Source organism: Leptinotarsa decemlineata, unplaced genomic scaffold (assembly GCF_025532065.1).
Source record: "Leptinotarsa decemlineata unplaced genomic scaffold, Ldec_3_MD MMD2_P_RNA_scaffold_5, whole genome shotgun sequence".
NCBI lineage: Eukaryota > Metazoa > Arthropoda > Insecta > Coleoptera > Chrysomelidae > Leptinotarsa > Leptinotarsa decemlineata.
In genome coordinates, this window is record NW_027412532.1 from 46520 (window position 1) to 69360 (window position 22841).

Here is a 22841-nt window from a genome sequence, read left to right on the forward strand (position 1 = left end):
TAAAGCCCAATATTAAATTTCGAAAAAACTAATCTCGGAGAAACATTTAACCTACCTCCGAATACAAAAACAAACGTATTTTCAAATAATCACTTTGGAAAATATTTTTATCATCAACATCTAACTTGAAATTCGAAGTCAAAACCGGTATCTCCAAATCATTGTCTAATAAATCCTTAGACAGTGTCCAAATTATCCATCAAAAATCAGTGTATGAGCTCCATCTGTCTTCAAATGTCTGCAACCACAACGACATTTATTGACTTACTCTGTCGCCCGACAGATGGCGGTTATATCGATTTAATTTTTCGAAAGATACTAGCGCCATCTGTCTTCTAATGTTAGCAACGTCGACGACATTCCTCAACTTTGTCCTCCGCCCGATCGGTGCCGCCACTATATAAAATTAGTCCATTGAAAATGGGTACACGAGTGGTAAAAATCTTTTTTTCATTTAGTCCCTCGAAAAGGGTAATTGAGATGGAAATTTGGTATGATAACACGGGCTGTATCTAAAATTACAAAATTGTGAAATCTTTTGTGAAGTGTTTTCGGAATGAATAGCTTTTTAATATTTTCGATATTGAAATTATGTGGAAAATTAAAGATTGGCAACTTGGATAAAAAGGAAACCCTCTATCGGCATAAGAGAACAGCACATACAATAAACATATTGTTGAATACAGTACACTTCGGTTTGGTTCATCTTTGCATTCTTTCAAGGTTTCTGTGAAATACTTATACAACTATTTGTCCTTTCACTAATGTTTTTAAGAAATACTGACAATAAATTGACATTTAAAAAAAGAAATGGAACAGTTGGACAATAAATTATTTACTCCACTCCGCAATAACAGACTGCCTTGTTTAAGTTAGCGATAATGAGATTGCATTTCGCATTGCTGATACCTATCTACCTACGCGGATAGTCAAATGATTAATTAAAGCCCAAACGGCTGTACACATTTTCTTACTTATAATTCACACATTTGGTTAGAAAGTGTCTGTTACATTTTCTTCGAAGTTGATACTGCGAGATATTTTTTCCCGCAAACTTGATACTGTGAGATATTTGATGTCGTAAATTTTTGGATAGTTGTTTTTTAATCTGTGTTCAAGTACGCCACTGTTGAAAGGGACTAGAAATAAAATATCGACTTCAGCCATCACTTTATCAATAGAATTTGATACAATAAATAAAGAAACTGGTCATTTTGATAAATTTTATCGCTTTATTGTGACTGATTCATTTACTAGTAACTTATTCAGTTCCTTTATTTGAGTGTACAGTCATGATTCGTCTAGGGAAAACGTTAGCGATTTTGAAAAATCATAAAAGTTTTCCCGCGAAAAGAAAAGTTTCGATGTACATCAAAGAAGAAATCAGGGATGCTCTGAAACAAAAGAAAGCTGTAGTTGCCCTCGAGTCCACCATCATTACGCATGGAATGCCCTTTCCCGAAAACGTTAATTGCGCCCTACAAGTTGAACAAATAGTCAGACAACAGGTAAATATTGAAAATTTCAAATTATGTACGTCATAGGCGTCCAGTTCGCGAGACGATATTTTTGGATTTGAAGTGAATTGAGGTTAGGTCACTATGCCGAAAAAACTGATTGTTTCATTTCGTTCCTTATTGTGTGTGTACAAAGAAATTGTTTCCTTCCTGAACTCTATATATTGATAGTACAAATCGATCTTGATAGATAATAAAATTGAATTTGTTTTGTAAACTTTATCCATTGGCGCCCAATTGAAAATTACAAAAGTACCAGGTTATCCTAATATTCGAACCTAACGTATCCACTACAACACATTCAAAAAATGTAATTATATTCACTTGCTAGGGCGCAGTTCCCGCTACCATTGCCATTGTAAAGGGTAGAATAAAAATAGGCCTGTCTCCGGAGGAAATTGTTACATTGGGAGATACGAAGTCCAGCGATCCAGTAAAAATCTCAAGAAGGGATCTGTCTTACGCTATTAGTAATAAGAGAAATGGAGGTACCACCGTCTCCGCTACAATTATTGCAGCCACCAAAGCTGGAATACCTATTTTCGCTACTGGAGGTGAGACATAAAATATATTTTGGTGCAGTTAGGAAATGAATCAGTAACATATTTACTAATTAATTGAAATGGAAACGTTTATTGGTTATATTTAGAGGATTCATCTTTTTTCTTTTTAGGAATCGGAGGTGTCCATAGAGGCGCTGAATCCACATTCGATATATCAGCAGATTTAATCGAACTGGGAAGAAGCAAAATCGCTGTCATTTCTAGTGGTGTTAAATCTATTCTTGATATTTCAAAAACATTGGAGTATTTGGTGGGTTTTATTTGAATCATTCTTTTTGAAAAGTTGAACGTGTTATTTGCTCATTGTGTGTGTCTCCTAACACAAGATACTTAACGAATTCATTCATTTTTTCTAGGAAACTCAGGGAGTTTTTGTAGCTACTTTTGGAAAAACAAATGACTTCCCAGCATTCTACTCAACAAAAAGTGGATTCAACGTTCCATACTGTATACAAAGGGCAGAAGAGGCAGCTGCAGTCATAAAGTGTCACAACGAACTGGACTTGCAGTCTGGTATGCTGTTCGCTGTACCTATACCTGAGGAATATGCCTTTGATCCTGAGATTATTGAAGGTTTCATTGAAAAAGCCTTGAAGGAAGCAAATTGTGATGATGTAAGAGGCAAAAATATCACTCCTTATTTACTGAGTCAAATCGCCAAATTGACGGGGGGCAAGTCGCTCGAGAGCAGTATCCTTTTTTATAAATCGTTACAGAATATAAGACAAGACTTTTCTGTGTTCAATATTGAGATTACTAGAAGATGTTGGAAACTGAGATAGATTTGGTGTCAGGAGTGGGATATTCATTATTTCAGAATAAGTTTTCATTTCAACAAATTAAGTATTGTATGTTTTTTAGACGATAAATTTTTGAATATTCGATAAGTTATATTTTATTTTTGTTTTTGATTTGCACTTTAACATTGATCATGCTTTGTCAAGAAGTTGAGCTTATGACAATAAAGCATATCAATCATTATTGTTAGTAACTATCTGATCAAACCTTAAATCAAATCAATACATATTTTGTAATAACGATTTTCCTTGACATATATAGATGTGGCTCTGATAAAGAATAATGCCAGAGTGGCTGCAGATATTGCTGTGGCACTGGTAGCGTTAGAAGATGGAGCACAAACAGGAAATGACGCTTCGCAGTTCAACTTGGAAGGAAGGCCGGTAATTTTATTTACTTATGTTTTCAACTAGGTATTTATGTTAGAACTTGAATAATTCAAAATCATTTCAAAGGTAATGTGACAGTACAGAAAATGTGTATTAGATTCATTTCAGGAGTAATTTTTTAGTTATTTTCGATCTCTGGTAATACAGTTTTTGTATAAAATATTTTTTTTTGTTTCTTTGGGTTTGCCTTCATTTGAATATGACCTCAAAATAATGTTATTTTAATTGACTATTGACTTTCAACTTCCAAAATTTGTTTATAATAGTGCAGATGTTAAATATTATATTTTTAATGTTAACCAAATATTTAAAGCATGACAATATCAATTCAATTCATGAAAAATCAAAATAATTGAACATGCTGTCTCTGGAATTTATTTAAAATAACATTATTCAGGATTATGCATAACTTTCATCTTCAAATATTTAAAAAATTCAGGAATCAATACTTTTTTTGATTTAGATTATTTTTAGACAAAAAACCGTTTGGCTTCTTCAAGGAAACAGTGACAATTTCAGGAAATTTTGGAAATAAGTGAATATTTTTCTTTTCAGTTTGTGATTGGGGGATCTAATTTGGACTGCAGTGCAACTCTGGATACTTCTGAAATAAAGGTATTTCTAAGATTATTTTAATAGATTTTTGAAATTACTTACTCAATATAACTTGTAGAGCATATAAATGATTATTTAAACTACATCACTTTTATTTATTTGAGAATCTCGAAGACTTACTATTCCTGACAAACTGTACTTTCTTTGAAATTAACAATCTTTTTTTCAGGTAAATGCAGTAGTAGTAGAAAATATTTACGGCAAGTGACATAAATGGAAATCTGTTTTTCCTCATACTTACAATCGGGGCATCAAAATCTGCACAAGGTAAAAATTGAAGGACCACATTTCTTCTGCAACCATTCAAATAATTTCCTCCGAGTTACTGCTTACAGAAAAAACTCGCTTTTTTTACTAACAGTACACTTTATTAAATGAGTATATACACAATCTTTTACATGTTTCAACATGGAATATGTTTATCAACAGTTATACAAGTACAATCTATAATCGCGGAGTCGCGAAAGAAAAATCGGGAAGCTTTTAAAAAATTCGACAATTTGGTCTGTTGGGCCTAGATCTTTTTCTTAGAAATGGACTCTCGAGTGTGACATAACGATTAAAATTAAATTGCGATGCCACAGCCGGGAGTCTCTCCTACTGAACGGTTTTCCCTACAAAAATTTTGTTCCTTCCAAATAATTGATAACAAATTTCCATTTTGTGTGCAGTTTTTTTTTTGTTCTCGTTTTTTTGGAAGAAGATAGGATTTAAAAAAATATGTCTAAATTATTTTCATCTGCGGTACTCAAGAAATACATCTGAATTTAAATTTGAATTGAAATGTTTCAGTTTATTCTGTATAGTTTTCTATTGTTCAAAATATTCTTTGAGGTTTTATTCTTTCACCAATTCATTTTTTTCCCTTATCTTTTACTCAATACCTATTTCTTTTCTTTTCCATTATCATATTTGCCAATCAAGTAAGATATTACATATGAAAACACTTTTCAAAACCTCAAAATGTTTGATCAAACCCATTTTTGAAACGATAACTGTGAGAACACTGTAGAGCAAATCGTTCAGTATTTGGAAGTCAAATATGGAAAGATTTGAGGTGTAGTTGAAATTCCCGACATGCACGGGAATTCGAGGCACGAAAAGCGTACTGAAATCTTGGAATTCATAAATATTTTGACATAATTTTCTAATATTTATACCATATTAATCTAGAAGTGAAGCCAGAATGTATTGTAACACATTTTTCTGTATATATTTTTCCTGTATTTTCATCATTATGGATAATGTTTTACTTTACTAGAGAGTTATTTTATTTGGAGATATTCTAGACATTTTCAGAATATATTTCAGAAATAATTGTCTTCATTCCTTCTCAGTGTATTAGTAATTTTTCATAGGGACTGGCCACTTTTTACGAATCCCGTAGGAAACTAGTTCACTCCAGAAAACTTCTGCATGGACAGAGTATAATTTGGTGTAAATTTCTCAGTACATAACCGGGCACAAGCCTATAGCAAAGGTTTCTCTGTCCAATGTTGAGGGTAACATTAAAACTCTATTATTGGTATCCACAATTCCAAAAAAATATGCGGAATTGTCCTTCCTCTGAAAATGGTAATTTCTTCTATCACTGTTTTTGTCTGCTGCTTATGTTATGAAGGTTTCCTTTATTTACCCACACCAGTCATTATTGCCTAAGTTTTCCCGTATAGAATATTGGACAATCCACTACAAAGTGCTTCACATGAAATATGTGTCACACTTGTTGTGAAAAAATGACCTGGTTTCTCTTCTTGAACTCCCCTATATTGAAGATGCTTCAATACTGGCGTTTATTTATAATGATTTATTTGTGTCAGCTGCCATATACATTTAGTGTACTTTTTAATGTTTTATTTTAGGACCATATATAGGACTGAATCTATTCTTTGTGTTTGCTTATTCAACCCACACGTGATGGTATCCACATAAGTTTCATACTTTTTTTTGTAACTTCAAGTGACTTTCTTTTGACATATTGAGGTGTTGGATGTTTAACATCAAATTGGTTTACTCCTTATATGAATCTCAGCGAGTCAAGGTAAATCACTGTTTCTTATGTGATGACATCATTTGCAGTATGAATATTGCAAGATATTGAAAGGATATAACGAAGATTGAAACTACAGGATTCTTTGAACTGGTCGTTACAAGCTAAGGAGAATTAAGCTATGGGTATCAAAACAATATCTATCTGCTCAGGTCTACATTCTCGTCCGTTCATAAATGATTTTATCAAAGCGATAGATAATTCATATACCTGAGCAGGTATGGTCATATATCGTTGTAGAAATTCAAACTCTTTTAAATTTCTTTGCCAAAAATTATATCTTTAGAGGAAAATTTAAAGTTTCAAGGTTGATATCAGGTACAGGTACATTCATCATATTCTTTTATGGGATCAACCATAATACGATAAACATACCTTGTATCTTTGAAATAAATCCAGAATATGTTGCATATGTCAGTTTTAATTAATATGCCACATATTTCAAAACTCTTCTTGAGATTTTCATTACCCACTTTTAAAATTAGTAGATAATGTTGAAACTTGTACAAATTGAATTCCAATTGAGCAGAGAATCATTTGTTACATTACACTGGCTACACTGATCACACTTGTTGGAACTAAATACTAATGCAAGGGGTAAAAAAACTTACTTTATGCGAGTATCTGCCGAAATAATCACACGAAATGATACAACTATTGGTGTGTGTCCATTTGATGCACATTTTTCTTTCGAGGCGAGGCACTAGTTTAATACAATTTAAGCTCATATAAACACACTTATCTTTTGAAGCGTCCTGTTGTTTTTTCCGTTATTTTTCGACAAATTATCTTCGCTTGCACTGGAGTCTTCATTGACACTACTTATCATCGAAACAACTGGCAGAATATCAGCACCTGGAGCGGATGACGGCTGCAAAAGATTTTCATTATTGAAACTAGTATCAACGGTTTTGCGTGGACGCTAATTATTTACAAACTACATATTTTACTCACCTTACCAGTGATCGTCTTCGAGTGTTGAATGAAAATTATTGGAATGCTATTTCGCAGCTGCAAGGTCCTTGGCCAGCCATTCGTTTGAGGGGATTCTACATATTTTTTTCGCAGATTATAGTTTTGAGTACTATCGGTTAGGTCAGATATATATTCCAATTTTTTTGCAGACCGGGAATCACCAAGCCACTGATACGGTTTTCTTTTGATCAATACTAAAGGCTATGAGTTAAAGAATATTTTTTTATACCACTACTCTATCACATTCCTTTACTTTTAAATACAACGATTATTATAGTTGGCTGTTTTTCAATATATACACTGTACAATTTTTTTTTAATTTAGCAAAAGACCGTACATGTAGCTTGATGATTTTCTTCTGACGAAAAAGCTGAGATCTGTTGTGGTAATTAGGTTTGGATGGTTTCAGTAGGAAAACATCTATCGCTTTAGGAGGATAAGGTAATAACTAAAATATATGGTCTGATATCACTGAAATTTTGTGCTTTTTTGTTGGTATCCTTCAAAACTCAACTCATTCTGTCGATTTAAACATCTTTTGTGCGAATATTAATTACTTTAGATGACCAGTTGAGTTTTATTTATACAAGAAAAGGATATATAAATATTGTCCTGCAACTTTCTGTTCAACTCCAATATAAAATAGGCCTAGAAAATGTATTGTGCAAATTTAATTCGTATATCCCAGTCTCACTGTTCTACAAATGTTCATTACCTCATCCTCAAATAAATGGCACATCAATTTTTGATATGACGCAATTATAGAAAAAACATCATATGATGTGTGCTTAACTGATCTAAAATTGAATTATCGAATGAATCAATATTATTTTCAGTATTCAAAGCTGAACCAAAAGAAAAATCAAAAAGGCACATTTTTTCCATAGATTATTGTACTGAAGAGCATTTTTAACTTTAACAAAAATTATTAACGCTCTGATATGTTTAATGCTTCAAAGATGTTCAATGTTTTGGCATTGGTAAATGATTAGTAGTTTGAAAATTTTCAAAGTTTTTATAGCTGACCATTTACATTTCACATATTTTTTGTTGGACTTGATCATCACATCTGTGGGTCTTTTGTTTTCCATTATTATTACCGAAAATGTATTTGTGCAGAGTCCAGGAATATCACTTATAAAGCAAAAAATATAAAGTAAGTTTTTGTGCCTGAAGATATTTTGAGCTCATATACCTATATTTTTATATCGAATAGTATTCGTTGAATTAAAACAAACTTAGTGTGTGTGAATCTTTACCATTCGATAACGATTGGTAAAGGTTCATTACCCTTTCTGTTATTTCAATGATATCTGAAAAATATTATTGAATTCATGTATTCCGAAAATTTTTTCCTTACTGCTACCCCCAAACCGAAACCACAACACGCGACTACACTTTAGTGGAAGACGCGTTTTCGAAACCTCAGCAGGGGTCTTCCCTGACCTTCCTCCGCGGTTTGTGCATGAAAATATCCTCCAACGGCGTCGCCAGAGGACCCTTTTTGACTCGGCCCCATCTGCCGCGGCTGAACAGACCCTCCAGCCGATACTTTAGTCAAATGTTTTCGCGACTTCTGTACTCCCTCATCTCGTAATTGTTGTTTCCGTTCGGGTTCTTCGTCTGCGCATTAGGCGGGGACGAGAGCAGCGCAGCGCACTCCGGCCTCACGAGCAGCGATTCCCGCTCGCTCTCCGCGCTCTCGGCCCTCATCCCGCCCCCGGGAACCGCCCCGTTCACGTTGGTCAGGGCCATCTCCGTCCGCAGGATCCGGATCTTTTGGATCATCTCACGGATCTCGTATCGGAGGATACCTGCGAGAGAAAAGTAGAGTTAAGAGATGAGGTGATGTAGATCTCGGTACTTGCGGTCCCAATACCAGGCTTTGAGGCACACCCGATGATAATACTGACCTAGGAAGCACATTTTCAGGAAGGCGAGGACGCAGTATCCGAGTATCGCGAGCAAGGAGGCGGTCGCTCGAAGATAGGAGAGCAGTCTTTCGTCGCAGCCGGTGGAGTGGTGGAGGTGGTCCGCCTCGCAGGTGCCGTTTGCGGTCGGAGGCGGCTTCAGGCAGCAACTCACCGGGAGGTGCAGCTGCAGCGAGCTGCTGTTGTAGTCTTCGGGGCCGGTCACGCCGCAGCAGGAGTGCTCCGTTTGCAACCTGGAAGATGTCACCGTTGGCATTTGTGATTCGAAAAGATATTTCAATTAACAGAAAAATATTACGTGAAACCAGAGACCAAAAAGAAACCATTCGTGATCCAACACTGTTTCGATCTACCATAGTTTTAATCAATGGTGCTAGGAGAATGTTTTGTTGGACTCAGATCTCCTTAAAACACAATTTTGAGTGTAAGTAAATATGGTAATATCAAATGATGGCCAGTACGATTTTGACATTGAAGATCAATCAAAAATCTTCTATCCTGAATGTTTGATATTTAATTATACTTGAGCGAGTCGCAGTTCTGGTGTTTGGAAACAGTGTTTGCTTTCGATTTATTCTGAGATATGCATCACGGTTTGGAAGTAAAGTATTTTGTACAATTCTGGAGGTAAGGTGAATGAATATTTGTGTTGATGCTTTTATAAAAATATTTTTTCAAAAGGACGCCAGCGACTAACCTGTTCCACACCTCCGTGAAATCGTCGTCGGTGCCGAACTCTTGATGGAACCTGATACGTAGGGCCGGCTTTAGCTCGAGGCAGATCCTCTCGAAGCGGAAGGCCCAGAAGGCGCCAAGCACGACGTCGCCGAAGAGCAGTACGAGCAGCAGCAGCCAGTAAGCGTTGAGCAACTTCTCGGAGAGGCGGAGCGCCGCCATGCAGCCGAGCAGCTGGAGGGCGCCCCCTTGAGTCGCCAGAGCGAGGTACACGTACAGGAACGAGGGCTGGTAGAGAGTTAGCGAGGGGATCAGAGATCGGCGGTAGTCGAAGAGGACGGTCCTGGCGGCCGCCCCGCCGAACGCTATCGCTCCTATAATAATAACAACTATATAGGTACATATTTGTTTCGGGTATTACAGAGCTCCTACACTCATTTTAATAAGTAATGATGAAGGAAATGGCAAAAATCTCACGTGGACTTTTATCCACAACGAGAACGTACAGAAGACTCACCCGCTAGTAACGCAGTATTGCAAGTGTAGATCCAGAGGCGGTAGTAGCGCATGGCCCTGCCGCCGAGCCCTGAGGCACCACCACCCAGTCCGCCACGGCCGACTCGTCTCAGCGGCATTCGCCTACGTAGCCCCCCCTCAAGCCCGGTACCAGTTCCCATCGCCCCCCATGCACCTGTAACAATAAGAGAAAAGTTTGTTGGAGAAATTGATTAGTCTATTACTGTTCATTTGCAATAAAGTACTTGAAGAACTAGATATCATTCGAAATGAGAAAAATAATATTAAAACACCACGCGCACGACATTAACTTTTTTTTATATTTCTATGTTAATGTTACTACTATTTATTTGTTTATATTTATAAGGTTTAGTAATTATCATTGCCTTACTTTTACTTACATTTAACTTCAATTTATTCATTTTTAAATATCTATCCATATTTTTCAGCACATCATTTATTTTGATCACTGCTCTATCGATATTCCCATCACTTACTGATATCAGAGTATCATCTGCGAATATATGAATGTAGTCACATTCAACATATTTTTCCATATCATTAATATACATTAAAAACAATAGAGGGCCCAAAATACTACCCTGAGGAACTCCATGATTCACTGTAATAGCTGACGACATTACCTCACAAATTTCTGTTGTCTGTTTTCTATTTGTAAGGTATCCTCTGATCCAATTGAATACTGTTCCCTCTACACCATATTTATTTACTTTATTTAATAATATCTCTTTATTTACTGTTTCAAAAGCCCGTTTTAGATTCAGTGATACTGCTATAGTGTACAGATGATTACTCATTTTTTCCTATTTAGTGATAGTGAGTTGTATAGCTGATTCATATGAGTGCTTTGATCTAAAGCCAGACTGATTAGTGAATAGCTAATTATTTGAGTTAATATATTCTAATAACTGTTGATAAACTACTGTCTCTAATAGCTTTTCTTCAAATGGCAAAGAATTTCTTTATTTTCTAGATTTTTCAAAATTATACCCAACTCATATATTGATACTAATTACTAATTTAAAATTACTGAATTTATTTTCACTCCACTGTATATTAGGGAGGATCTTGTGACACCTCTTTCGATATACCGATGAAAAACGGTGGACAGACAAACGTGATTCCTTAGAGAGGCCTTCTAGATCACCTGATACGATCCCCTCAGATTTATTGTGAATATTCGTGAAAATGGTGGTTTTTTAGAATTCGTTGAATCACAAAACTGATTTTTATATGAAATGAAGGAATACATATTTTATCAACGGTTGACGTTTGTTTTATGGTCCCATCTGCCAAATAGCAATGTTCTTCGCCTAGAATCATTTGACAATTACAGTACATGTTTGTCTTGACAGAACGTTGTTTGTTGTAAGAGTTTGACAGATATGTATTTTATGAAACATTTACTGTTGATGAATATTTCTGAGGCAGATATCAAACTTCCTTACTGCCAGAAGAAGTGAATGGTGAACTTCTTTGGGATAAAGGATTGAGTTATGATTGAAATATATATTGAAATTATTGTTTGTTTTGCATATTTTTGGAAAAAATTCAACAATTGTTGATTACTCAGAATCGGTTGGTCCGATTTCGAATCGAGGCATAACAAGACGACCTTTCCATTAAAAAAAGTTGATGTCACATTATTATTGTTTTTCTTATTGAGAAGTATTAAAAATTATTTTCATCATTACCTTGGTTCGACTACAATATCAAGAGATAAAGAGGAATATTTTTTAAATACGCACTGTATGTAATATAATTTGTTTTTCCATTGGAAATTTTGTAATGTTTCCTTGAAATTGCATCCATAACTCTTGAAAAAGACCGAAATCGATTTCGGAGGAAAGTCGTTTCCAGAAATATTCGGTGTGGAGAGAAGTTTCTAGGAAGTTTCATCATAGATTTCGGATTAAGGTTCGGAGTAAACCTGATAGCGCCGTGACGAGAGATTTATATATAGTCTTATCACAATATATCACGGTCCTCTCCGGACCACACAAACAAGGATATTCATGAAATGATAAACCGGACGAATTGAAGTATTTTTATTGTTCATCGTAAATGCTAATACAATTATATAAATTGGTGAAGAATATTGCTTGGTTTTGATTTCGATTCGACGACATTTCACAATGTACAATGAAATATGAATCTGTTGTTAAAGAATCGAATGAAATCGCGATTTCTGATGGAGACGCATCCATGACATATCATATGTATGAGGAAAATAGTCCCAAATATGGTATGACCGGATCCGTTTTATCTCCCTAATAGGATGTCTTGAAAAATTTCATCCTTTATATATACTTATGAATCCCAGTTTTGTCTTAGCATTTGGCATTTTCGTTGAAAACTAAAACTGGAACATCTGGCGTAGAATGAATCCAAAAAAAGCACTGTTCCTAAACACCAGACCTGTCACACTCTTCTTGAGGCGCGTTTCACCAACCAAGTTGGAACCTTCAGGAGATAAATTGAAATAAGGTTGTTTTTTTACACGACTGTGATACCCAATGACATCCTAAGGATGATTTGACGTCCCTTATTGTTTCCAGATTGGGCATCGTACAATCTGGGTACCTATTCACGACTTATACATATATAAAATACATTTCCTTTCACTTTCAATTATTCAGATGCTGTTGTTGAATACAATCTCATTTTAGGGGAAGCAACCAACATCCTTGATTGATGACCACTCCATGTCTGGCCTTACGCACGAATGAAAATTTATACAGGAGAACTCCCCAAATGAAATATCAAAAGCTTTTACGTCAGCCGGCTTTCCGCAGCATTTTTCGTCATTTACTTTTACGATCTTTTTACATTTTAGTTCTCGCCTTTGATTTTTTTCATTCCTGTTTATTCGGCACGTCTGCGCGTGCATTCTTTAATTCGAAAGTTAAAGCGGCGACTAAGAAAACAATAAAAAGTTCTACAGGAAATTAGTATCGGTCACGCAACTTTGGACTTGGAATAGTATCCCATTTGTCACAATTTGCAGAGAGTGCAAATTAACACTTTTGAAGGAGATTGTGCTGAAAAGAGTATTTCTAGCTACTAACAAAAAATCATACTTTTATAATGGAAAATAACCATTTTGATTTAGGGTTATATAGGTACTTTGTTGAGAATACTCTCTCTTTCCAATCTCATACAATATTATTACAAGTAGAGTACAATCTACTACATCAGGAACTAAATAAGGATAATCCTGATTCGTACATTAGAATTTTTTGAAATACTTACGAATAGATTGCAATGGAATACGATGTTTCCCAAACATATTTTATTTTCGATGATGTACTAGATGAAGGAAGGTTACACTTAGTATCCTAATAAAGTGAACGTTTGGGCAGGCATACTAAATAACAGCCGTAATGCATTTGGACTGCGGAATATTGCGAATCAATATACTGCAGATGAAGAAGAAATTGCACGAGAGGAGCGCCGTGTTCAGTGTAATCAGGTCTATTGGTTTTGCAGCAGATCTTCTGTTTTGGCTATCGAATTACTGTTCTGTTATACTGTTTGGAAGTTAAAATCAATTGATGATTCAGTTTAATTTGTGTAGTTATCATTAAATGACTGGAATTAGTGGAAATTACCAAGCATGTAGTTATATTTTCTACGCGTTTTTGTATCAATTTACTTTTATTCTGATACAAAATTTACTGCTAAGCATGGAAACGACCAGATAGATACTGTTCGACTTTGTGCTTGACAAACACAATATTAAAAAGATATATTAGTTAATGTAACTAAGCTAGTATCTCAACACAACATTCGTTAATTCTCCCAGAAAATATAACAAATCATGGGAATGCGTTGTCCATCAAGGAAAAAATTTTACGTTTCTTACTGTATTAAACATAATATCAATAGCGCATCGCGACTAAACAGTGCGTGAGCACAATCAGATCATAAAAAACAAGGAAATATCCATCTGATTCATTAATTCCATCACACCCTGACACATTGGTGGGCTCGCCTATGAATAATTTATATAAAACTCTAAGAATTCCTTCAATTTTATTCAGCGCGATAAAAAAACTGTAGAAAGTGCATCTGTTTATCACGGACGATCTATATAAATACCTCAGCAGCCCTCCAAGAAGCATCAAACGTCTCCCAAGCGTTTCTTTAACTTCACACTTCTTTTATTTCTTATTTTATTATTTTTCGACGATGAAATTGCTGGTCTTCGCAGTGTTCGCCGTTTTGGCCGTTGTATCCGCCGTTGCATCCCCATCCGGCCTCTGGGGAGTACCCGGAGCAGTGGTAGTAGGACCCGCAGGAACCATCGTGGCAGGTGGGCACGGTGTTGGAGTCGTCGCTCCAGGCTGGGGATGGCCTTGGGCCCATGGAGCCATTTGGGGTTAGTGAAGTATTACCTACCTGGGGGTAAGGAAGGAGTTACGTAATTCAGCAATGAAGGCCTACCTCTTTCATGATTTGTGCTCAAATAAGGATTCGAATGCATTTTTCATCGAATAAATGACAGAATATCATAAACGTTTTTGTTTTATTTTTCACTGGATTCTATATCGTTTGGCTGTACTATTAATGTTTTTAACTTATCAATTGTTTACTTAGGATGTACTGTTTGGAACCCTTGGTGTAGATCAGCTAGTGATCACTTGGTGATCACTAGCGAAACGTTATACTGCAATTAAAAAAAATACAGAACATTAATAGTTTCTAGAGGTTTTCGAGATATAGTTATAGTTTTGCCAAAAACTTGCTGCAAATATTCGTTGAGAAACTATAACCTCATAGTTACCCACAAAACAATATATTGTGACGCCCAAATGTGGTTACTTTCAGTTCGGGATTTACTATTATTTCTAGATCTTTAACCTTCCTCTATTTTGATTTTTAAGGTAAATTGTTGTGTTACGAGTTGAGTTATTTTCTCATTTTGTCAGAAGTTGTTTTTGAATCTGAAAAACTTTCACATTCATTTTTAGTTATATTTTGCCCACATTTTTCAACTTGGTCAATATTTTATATACTTGAAAGCGAAATAAAAATTGTTTTGTTGCTACACAATTTTTTTTATTCCATTTTAACACCTACAACTTGTTACTGTTTTATCGACAGTCGTCAAGAAATCTAACAAGATTTGTTAGAGTAAAGATGAAGCCTGTTTGCCGATAAATAAATATATGTTGAAACAGTAGTCGTATTTTCGAATGATTTCGAAAAATTAAATAAAAAAAAAACCTGTGTGATGTTCTTTCATTTATTCCACGAAAAATACAGTCGAATCCTTATTAAAGCACAAGATAGGAAAGCGGTTGGTGGTTGGTCTTCATTGCTTGGCTTCGCAACTCCGTTCTTACCTCTGGATGATATTTCAGTAACCCCAAATGCCAGCGTGGCCCCATCCACCCCAACCCCAACCCCAACCCCAACCTGGAGCAACAACACCCAGACCAGACCCTCCTGTTACGATAGTTCCTGCGGGTCCTGCTACCACTGTTCCGTGACCTCCCCATAAGGGGGAAGCCATGGTGGATGCGATGGCCAAAAAGGCGAACACTGCGAAGACTAGCAATTTCATCGTCGAAAAAGAACAAGAGTATAAAGTTTATCGAATCGTTTCAGATACGTTTGATGGTTCTTGGAGCGCTGTTGAGGTATTTATATGGATCGTCGAAGATAAACAAATGCATTTTTAGCGTATTGAATAAAAATGAAAGAATTCTCCCGAGTTTGATATCAATTATTCATCGACGAGCCCACCAACATGTCAAGGCAGGATGGAAATAATAGATAGTATGGATATATTCTCATTTTTTTGTCGTTTGACTGCTACAAGCGTATTCGTTTTTTTTTAAATCAGTCAACAACTGGACGTTTGTTTCGTACACTTTATTTGTTCCAAAGTTGAAATCGTCATTGATGAATACATATATGTTTTGATGACATGCATAACTTCTTCAAGACTTTTTTGTTAACCACAACTGAACAGTCTTGAGAAAAATGTTGCTCGCAAACAACATTTTTGTCATAAACCTGGTGAAAAGATATGTTTTCGTGAGAAGGGGGCTTCATTTTGTCAATTCCAGTTTGTTAAATATCCGGCTTGTTCTTAGGAAAGCGATGTTTTTCACTATTTGTATCGGGTTTAGTTTTTAACACAACACTACCTTCGTTTCACTACGGAAGCGAAGATGATCACTTGGTGATCGAAACACGGGTCTATGTGTTAAAATAACGGTTTGGTGTTGGGAAAAAACTCCAAATGTTCCAAACAGAGCATCACAAGTACCATATTCTATAATAACTGTATAAAAGTAGTAGTTCAAAGGTATATATTTTACGTTCCTAAATTAATCTTCCATTCGCTTTATGCATCTATTTCGTGTTCAACTCTCATCCTATCTTCAACCCCCATTTATTTAGGTGAATATTTCATGCAATAGAACAATTGATTTTCTGTATCATTACTATTAGCGAAGTAGGTTTATTTTTTATGAACTTGAAATGCATATCGGGGTCGTCCAGTTCATTAATATACATACTTACTGCATGTAGTACAAATAATGTGCACTAGTTTTTTATTCACATATGTTATAAATAATCGAGAATTATTATTACAAGGAATAATAAATAATGGAAAAGACGTTTATTGTCTTAGGATCGTTTAGCTTGCGGCTTTTCCAATGGGCTGTTCCTTTCTAATGGAGTCGATGAATTGAAAATGTCTTGCTTTGCAGTATAACGGTTCCTCTATCCTTCTAACACATCAGTTACTACCAAATTTTTTTTATTGTCATATTACACGGGATGTTCCTCTATCCTTCTAACACATCAGTTACTACCAAATTTTTTTTATTATCATATTACGTGGGATGTACTTTTTTCTAACTTTTGCACTTTATGCTCCACTAGTTTCTTCTTTCGTTTTTATCTGTACTCCCCTTTTTGTCATATTCACACCTTCAACTTCTTAATCTCATATTCAATATCTTCAGTGGAAATAAATATGTCTATCTTTTTGTTTATAATCTATACTTATCTCTGTTTCTTCGCACTGGTGAGTCCTAGGAAGCTAACATTGGATATATAGCCGCTTCTTAAGTCTGAGATGCGCACTAAGAAAGGATTTTCAAATATTTCAATTGAGGAGGAGAATAAATGGGACGCGTACATAAAAAAATTAGCTTTCAATTACTGTTTCTCTGTATCGCTATATTTCCGGAGAATATAACATATTCTATTAGTGAGTTATATTCCTACTGAGAGAAATGGAACTGTCCATTTCATTTTACCTGCATCCACATTTTCCTTCTGGCTCGATAAATGCTTTGTGCACCGCAACCTTCCGCAAAACTAATGATGCAATTAATGCAACAATTGCGATTGTGATACACTCAATTACGCAAGAGAATTGCTCTACAACGCGCTAGAATAATTGTGTTTTCAATACTTATCGATATTGAAGCCGAATATCGAGAACGAGGAAAACTTCAAATCAGGAACGTGAATGTCTGAGAAATTTCATTCAGAAGCAAATAAATACCGGTCGTGGTATAAACTGTGGAAGTTGTCATTTTTTCAAAAAAAAAAGGATGTAAATTGAAAATGATTGATATGAAAAAAATGTATAAATAAATGTATTTCGAGCTTCGAAATACTATAGAAAAAGATCATTTTTTTCAAGTTTTTAACGATTGGCATAAAGGAGTCGTCAAAATCAGCACCTACAATTAATCTTACAGTTCTCTTTTGAGAAATACATCTTGTAAACGAATTGTTTATCTTTCTTTCTGGCAAATACATATCAATTTAGTGGAGAATAAATAATTTATAGGTGTAATAGTTTAGAAATCAGTAGTATGAAAATATGAGAATATATTCATATAATTCATCAATTCCATCACGCCTTAACATATTGGTGGGCACGTCGATGAATAATTGAAATCAAACTTAAAGAATTCTCTCATTTTTTATTCGACACGACAAAAAAACGCTAAAAATGCATTTGTTTATCTTCGACGATCCATATAAATACCTCAACAGCGCTCCAAGAACCATCAAACGTATCTGAAACGATTCGATAAACTTTATACTCTTGTTCTTTTTCGACGATGAAGTTGCTAGTCTTCGCAGTGTTCGCCTTTTTGGCCATCGCATCCACCATGGCATCTCCCTTATGGGGAGGTCACGGAACAGTAGTAGCAGGACCCGCAGGAACTATCGTAACAGGAGGGTCTGGTCTGGGTGTTGTTGCTCCAGGTTGGGGTTGGGGTTGGGGTGGATGGGGCCACGCTGGCATTTGGGGTTACTGAAATATCATCCAGAGGTAAGAACGGAGTTGCGAAGCCAAGCAATGAAGACCAACCACCAACCGCTTTCCTATCTTGTGCTTTAATAAGGATTCGACTGTATTTTTCATGGAATAAATGAAAGAACATCACACATGTTTTTGTTTTATTTTTTTTTTGGAATCTTTCGAAACTACGATTGCTATTTTAACATTTTCATTTATGAAACCGAGAAATTGGTTTATGTTTCACTCTATTTTTGATCTAATAAGTGAGAAAAGAGAATTAAAACATTAAATTTTTTTATACCACTTGTATTTGTTACAAACGTTACTGCAGTTTCCTCCTACAACAACGAATATAATAATCTTCACGAAGCTACAGCATTTTCCGAAGACAAGGGAAAAATGAGCAAGTCACGCGGCTTCCAAGTAGTGAAATAATGCCAACAGAACTCTCCCATACCATAACCATGTTAGAAAAATCTCTAAAACGGCATAAACTAGTCAGAAATTATAGCTCTCCAAAGCAACTTCAGATGAAAATATGTACTTTGTTGAAAGAAAACTGTCCAGCAAATAAGTACCCACTTTCCGGTCGTATAAAAATTTTCCGATTTAATGTTTCACGTATACTGACGTACTTCGGAGTAAGCCCAGTTGAAAAGAAAAACTCTCGTGAATTCTCCAAAAGCTGAAACGAATTCCCTGAATAAAAGATGTTGATCGTTCTCCGGAGAAGACCGGAATAAATTAGATATCGGGCGAATTCTGTAACCGCGCACGGTTCCGACATATTTGTTAGTTGCTCGTGTGAATTTTTTAAAATTTTAATTTTCCCCAACATCCCTTCGCAAATCGAATTACTGGCGCAGCCTCTCGTCTATTTCGGTGTTACTACCCCTGTTCTCCACGCGCGGCCTCGAAATACTTTCGTCAAAAATTCAGTCTCTCGTGAATTATGCGATGAAGTTTAAATAAGGGTGCATAAGGGTGTATAGAAATTCCTCTGGACCGGACCAGAGCGAGATATTTCGTAGCGAGCGACCCGATCAAGAGTCGCTCTGGAATTTTTAATTTCCATCGGATTTCAGGATGAACTAGTCGAAACAGCGTCGATGTGATTTTATGAAATTTTAATGGAAAAATATTATTTGAATTCGCTAAAAGCATTTTTCACACGCACGATTCACGATCAAAGAAGACAAAATCGAGGCTGGAGGGCCGTGGTCTAATGGAAGTCGTAGTACTGAACGTTTCGTCTGCTACTGCGGCAGGTACTACACACCGAATCGAGCAATCGGGGTACATTCACTGATAGTGTATAAGCAGAGGTCAGGGAGAAGAACTTCATTTTTTTTTGATATCTGAACTTTGTCTAGATATAATCAGGAATGCTGTTGTATAGTCTGAGTCCTAAAATATTTGAAGACTTTTGAAAAAGCGTTAAACAAGTAGTTGCATTAGACTTTGCTGGCCAAACTTCGTTTCCTGTAAGTGGCCGTTGATGGATATCTCTCGAATACCAAAAACGCTGATGTTCCTCAGGGAGTCATATTGTTTCCAACCCTCTTTTTATTGTATATCAACGACTTATTGGATAAAATGAAGAATCCAATATATTGCTTTGATGTCGACAGCATACTTGTCTCGTCATTCTATTTGGATTTCAGTATATCGTGATTTCGAATTGGGTAACCCGGTTCAATTCAATTCAAAAAATAAACGGATATACTGATCTCGATAGAGGAATACTTTTCAGAATACCTTGAGTTGAGTGTTGAGCCTCTCCAATTCAGGAAGTTGAGACTTAACTTATTCCTTGAAGTAGGAATCCCTCATTGAAGGGTCGACTTTCCTACAACAACTCTGGTTTTTATAAAATACTGAAAACTGGCTCTTAGCCAGATTATTACCCTTTTGATAATTCCAAAACAATGACTCACAGTTTCATAGAGGTACCTAGTAGACCCATAAACAATGAACAAAAGGTGGAGTGAATTACAGCCAATAAAACGCCAGATTGGACGTAAATTTGGTCGCACTGCCGTAAACATTATGCGGCGGTGGAAGTTCCATCAAGTAAGACCCGATGTGTGGACCAGAACAGTAAAGCATAATGAAAACCGATCGAAGTCAATTCTTACTCACATTTTAAGATATTTATCCCGATTAGGGAGGGTGTGTGGAGAGATAATGTATCGGGAGTGATTTTTGAAGTTGTTGCGTGTGTCAACCTATTGAAACTGATATTGAAACGGATTGAGATATATTATTATGTGAATATGTGGTTATGCAAAATCACCGCTCAAGAAAAATGTTGCAAGTATATCGAAATGATGCAATGTCATCTCGGTGATTACAAGTGAAAGGTTCATTCTCTATATAAAGAGATACAAATCTGTTCGAGAAGTTAGTCATAAGCCAGCGCCCGTTTAGTCTGCAATTGTCTATTTTTTCCATTTAAAAGTAATGATATAAAAAATAGTGTCAAATTTATTCTCAATTATATATCACGACTAGAGGTCTGTATATTGTTTTGCCGATGAAGTCTTTAACGGTTTTTGGAAAATAAACAATTTTTCCAATACTGCGAAATAACAACTACAAATAGTGTTGATTTTTTTTCTATTATTAGCGAGAGTATAGAATACCGAATTCATTCGTCCCTGTATGTTTCCTTTCGTTAAGGGAGTTGCGAGCGAATATATAAAAAAGTGATGTTTTTTCATCTCGTCACGCCTTCGATGAAAGAGCTTTCATCGCGGACCAAACTTGTATTCGACTGCGGAAATGCCGACATTTCCTTTTTCACATTGCAGATTTCTGTATTCTTTCTATCCTTGGCCTATAAAATGGAATAGAGGAAAATAAAGACCTATACACATGCAACGCGAAAAGGCCAAGTCTTTGTTGTTTTTTTTAGCGTTTTATCTACCAGAGAAATCTTTTTATTTTCATAAAATGGATGATCTAACAGAAAGTTAAATTGAACAAAAGTTTTGATTTTTTCTGTTGCAAAATAATCTGTTTATGAATAGAATTCAATATCGAACTTGGTCTTGATATAAGTAATTTTAATCTAATTATAATGTTTTTCCCGTTAACCAACTATCGCATTCCTATGAACAACTACCTTCAAAAGTCGAAACTTGTGCGAGCTAAGGACTAACGTGTGATTCCTAACACGTTTTCTATACAAATATTATAAAATAGTTTTGTCTGTTCGTGATGGATACATTCAAAAACCCCTCATTCAATTTTCAAAAACAGAGATGCCTACGAACATTATAATAATTCTGTCCTACAAAAACCAATTATTTGGCGGATGCGCCGGGAGTATCTAGCTATAACTAAAATAAAATAAGATCTAAAAAAGGTTGTAAACAATTTTCTATTTTTTATAAATACTGAATGGTTTTACAAAACTCATAGACGGACATTTCTGAATAAAAATGTTAAAGATATTAAATGTTGGAAAGAGTTTAAGATTGGAGCGAGAGAGAAAACTCTGATTTTGATCGAGAGTTACAAATCTAGACTCATGAGAAAGAAAATGCGTTGAATAAATCTAGAAAGTATTTCAAGCCATAGGGTTCAACCCCGTTTCGTGGCAAATATGCTTTCTGGATCGATCCGAGAAAAGTTATCCAGAGCAATTGGGGTGGATGAAAACATGAGATATTAGAATATTACAAATTGTGTATGTAACAATGGCAAATTCCATTTGGAGAACGCAACATACGAATGTGATTTATGCTTCTATTTTACCCGGACCGGATTATTAAATAACTAGAAATTACACCCGCTCAGAATTTACGATCGCTACGAGGGATCCCATTTCGGTGTTGGGTATATGGGTTTCGAAGACGAGGATAAGATTGATTTGTTCAGAGATATTGGAATGCGGATGCTGAACGCTGTCTGGCATTAATGAGTTGCTTTTTGAGAGAGATAGAATATTTTTCTACGAAGAGTGTGATTGATGGATGGTCTAGAGTGAAATTGAAGTATCCAGCGAGAGGCAATGAGGGGAGAAAATTACGTTTCTACATGTTTAGCGCTTGAATGTGAATTCTTCTGAATGCTCTGCCAATGAACATAGAAATACTATCTAGCTTTTGCGTATTTTGGAGTACGTTTTGGACCTTCTTTCAGTTATTAGAAATGCATTTTGTTCTCTACTAGAGTACCAAAAATAGTTCTATCCATAATATGAACATTTTCGTGGTGAAATGCATTATTATTAATTTTGTTTGTCAGAAAGAAATAACACAATACCATCTATGATTCTGACTAATAAATATTCAAGTGATACTTTCGATCGAAGAAATTAGGCAGATTATTTAGACTGTCATCAAATGATATGATTCAAGATTGGACTAACTTTTCAAAATATTGAATTTCTCAAAATATCTTTGAAAATGTTGATTCAACATAGAAACGCAAGTATAATAATGGGAAAACAATTCTTACCAATATCGAATTTGAATTACAAATTCGAAAAACAAAC

At 35.5% G+C, this 22841-nt stretch overlaps 2 protein-coding genes across 4 annotated transcripts in view; one reads left to right on the top strand and one right to left on the bottom strand.

Annotated features, from left to right (window-relative positions):
- The first annotated feature begins 963 nt into the window (after positions 1-963).
- Positions 964-22841, top strand: part of LOC111502195 (pseudouridine-5'-phosphate glycosidase) — a 66211-nt gene continuing 44333 nt past the window's right edge. For 2 of the 3 annotated variants that reach the window (XM_074186791.1, XM_074186792.1), the window contains exons 1-6: positions 964-1508; positions 1849-2071; positions 2191-2330; positions 2437-2770; positions 3140-3261; positions 3823-3882. In XM_074186791.1, the coding sequence (XP_074042892.1) occupies positions 1293-1508; positions 1849-2071; positions 2191-2330; positions 2437-2770; positions 3140-3261; positions 3823-3882 (1095 nt within the window). In that variant the 5' untranslated portion in view covers positions 964-1292. The remainder of the gene's footprint in view (positions 1509-1848; positions 2072-2190; positions 2331-2436; positions 2771-3139; positions 3262-3822; positions 3883-22841) is intronic. The other variant, XM_074186793.1, reaches the window with a different exon arrangement.
- The window catches only part of LOC111502177 (tetraspanin-1), a 48394-nt gene continuing 29781 nt past the window's right edge, over positions 4229-22841 (bottom strand). The window contains exons 2-6 of the mRNA XM_074186796.1: positions 10031-10204; positions 9536-9887; positions 8821-9071; positions 6887-8721; positions 4229-6803 (exon numbers count right to left, since the gene is read on the bottom strand). Of these exons, the coding sequence (XP_074042897.1) occupies positions 8465-8721; positions 8821-9071; positions 9536-9887; positions 10031-10190 (1020 nt within the window). The 5' untranslated portion in view covers positions 10191-10204 and the 3' untranslated portion in view covers positions 4229-6803; positions 6887-8464. The remainder of the gene's footprint in view (positions 6804-6886; positions 8722-8820; positions 9072-9535; positions 9888-10030; positions 10205-22841) is intronic.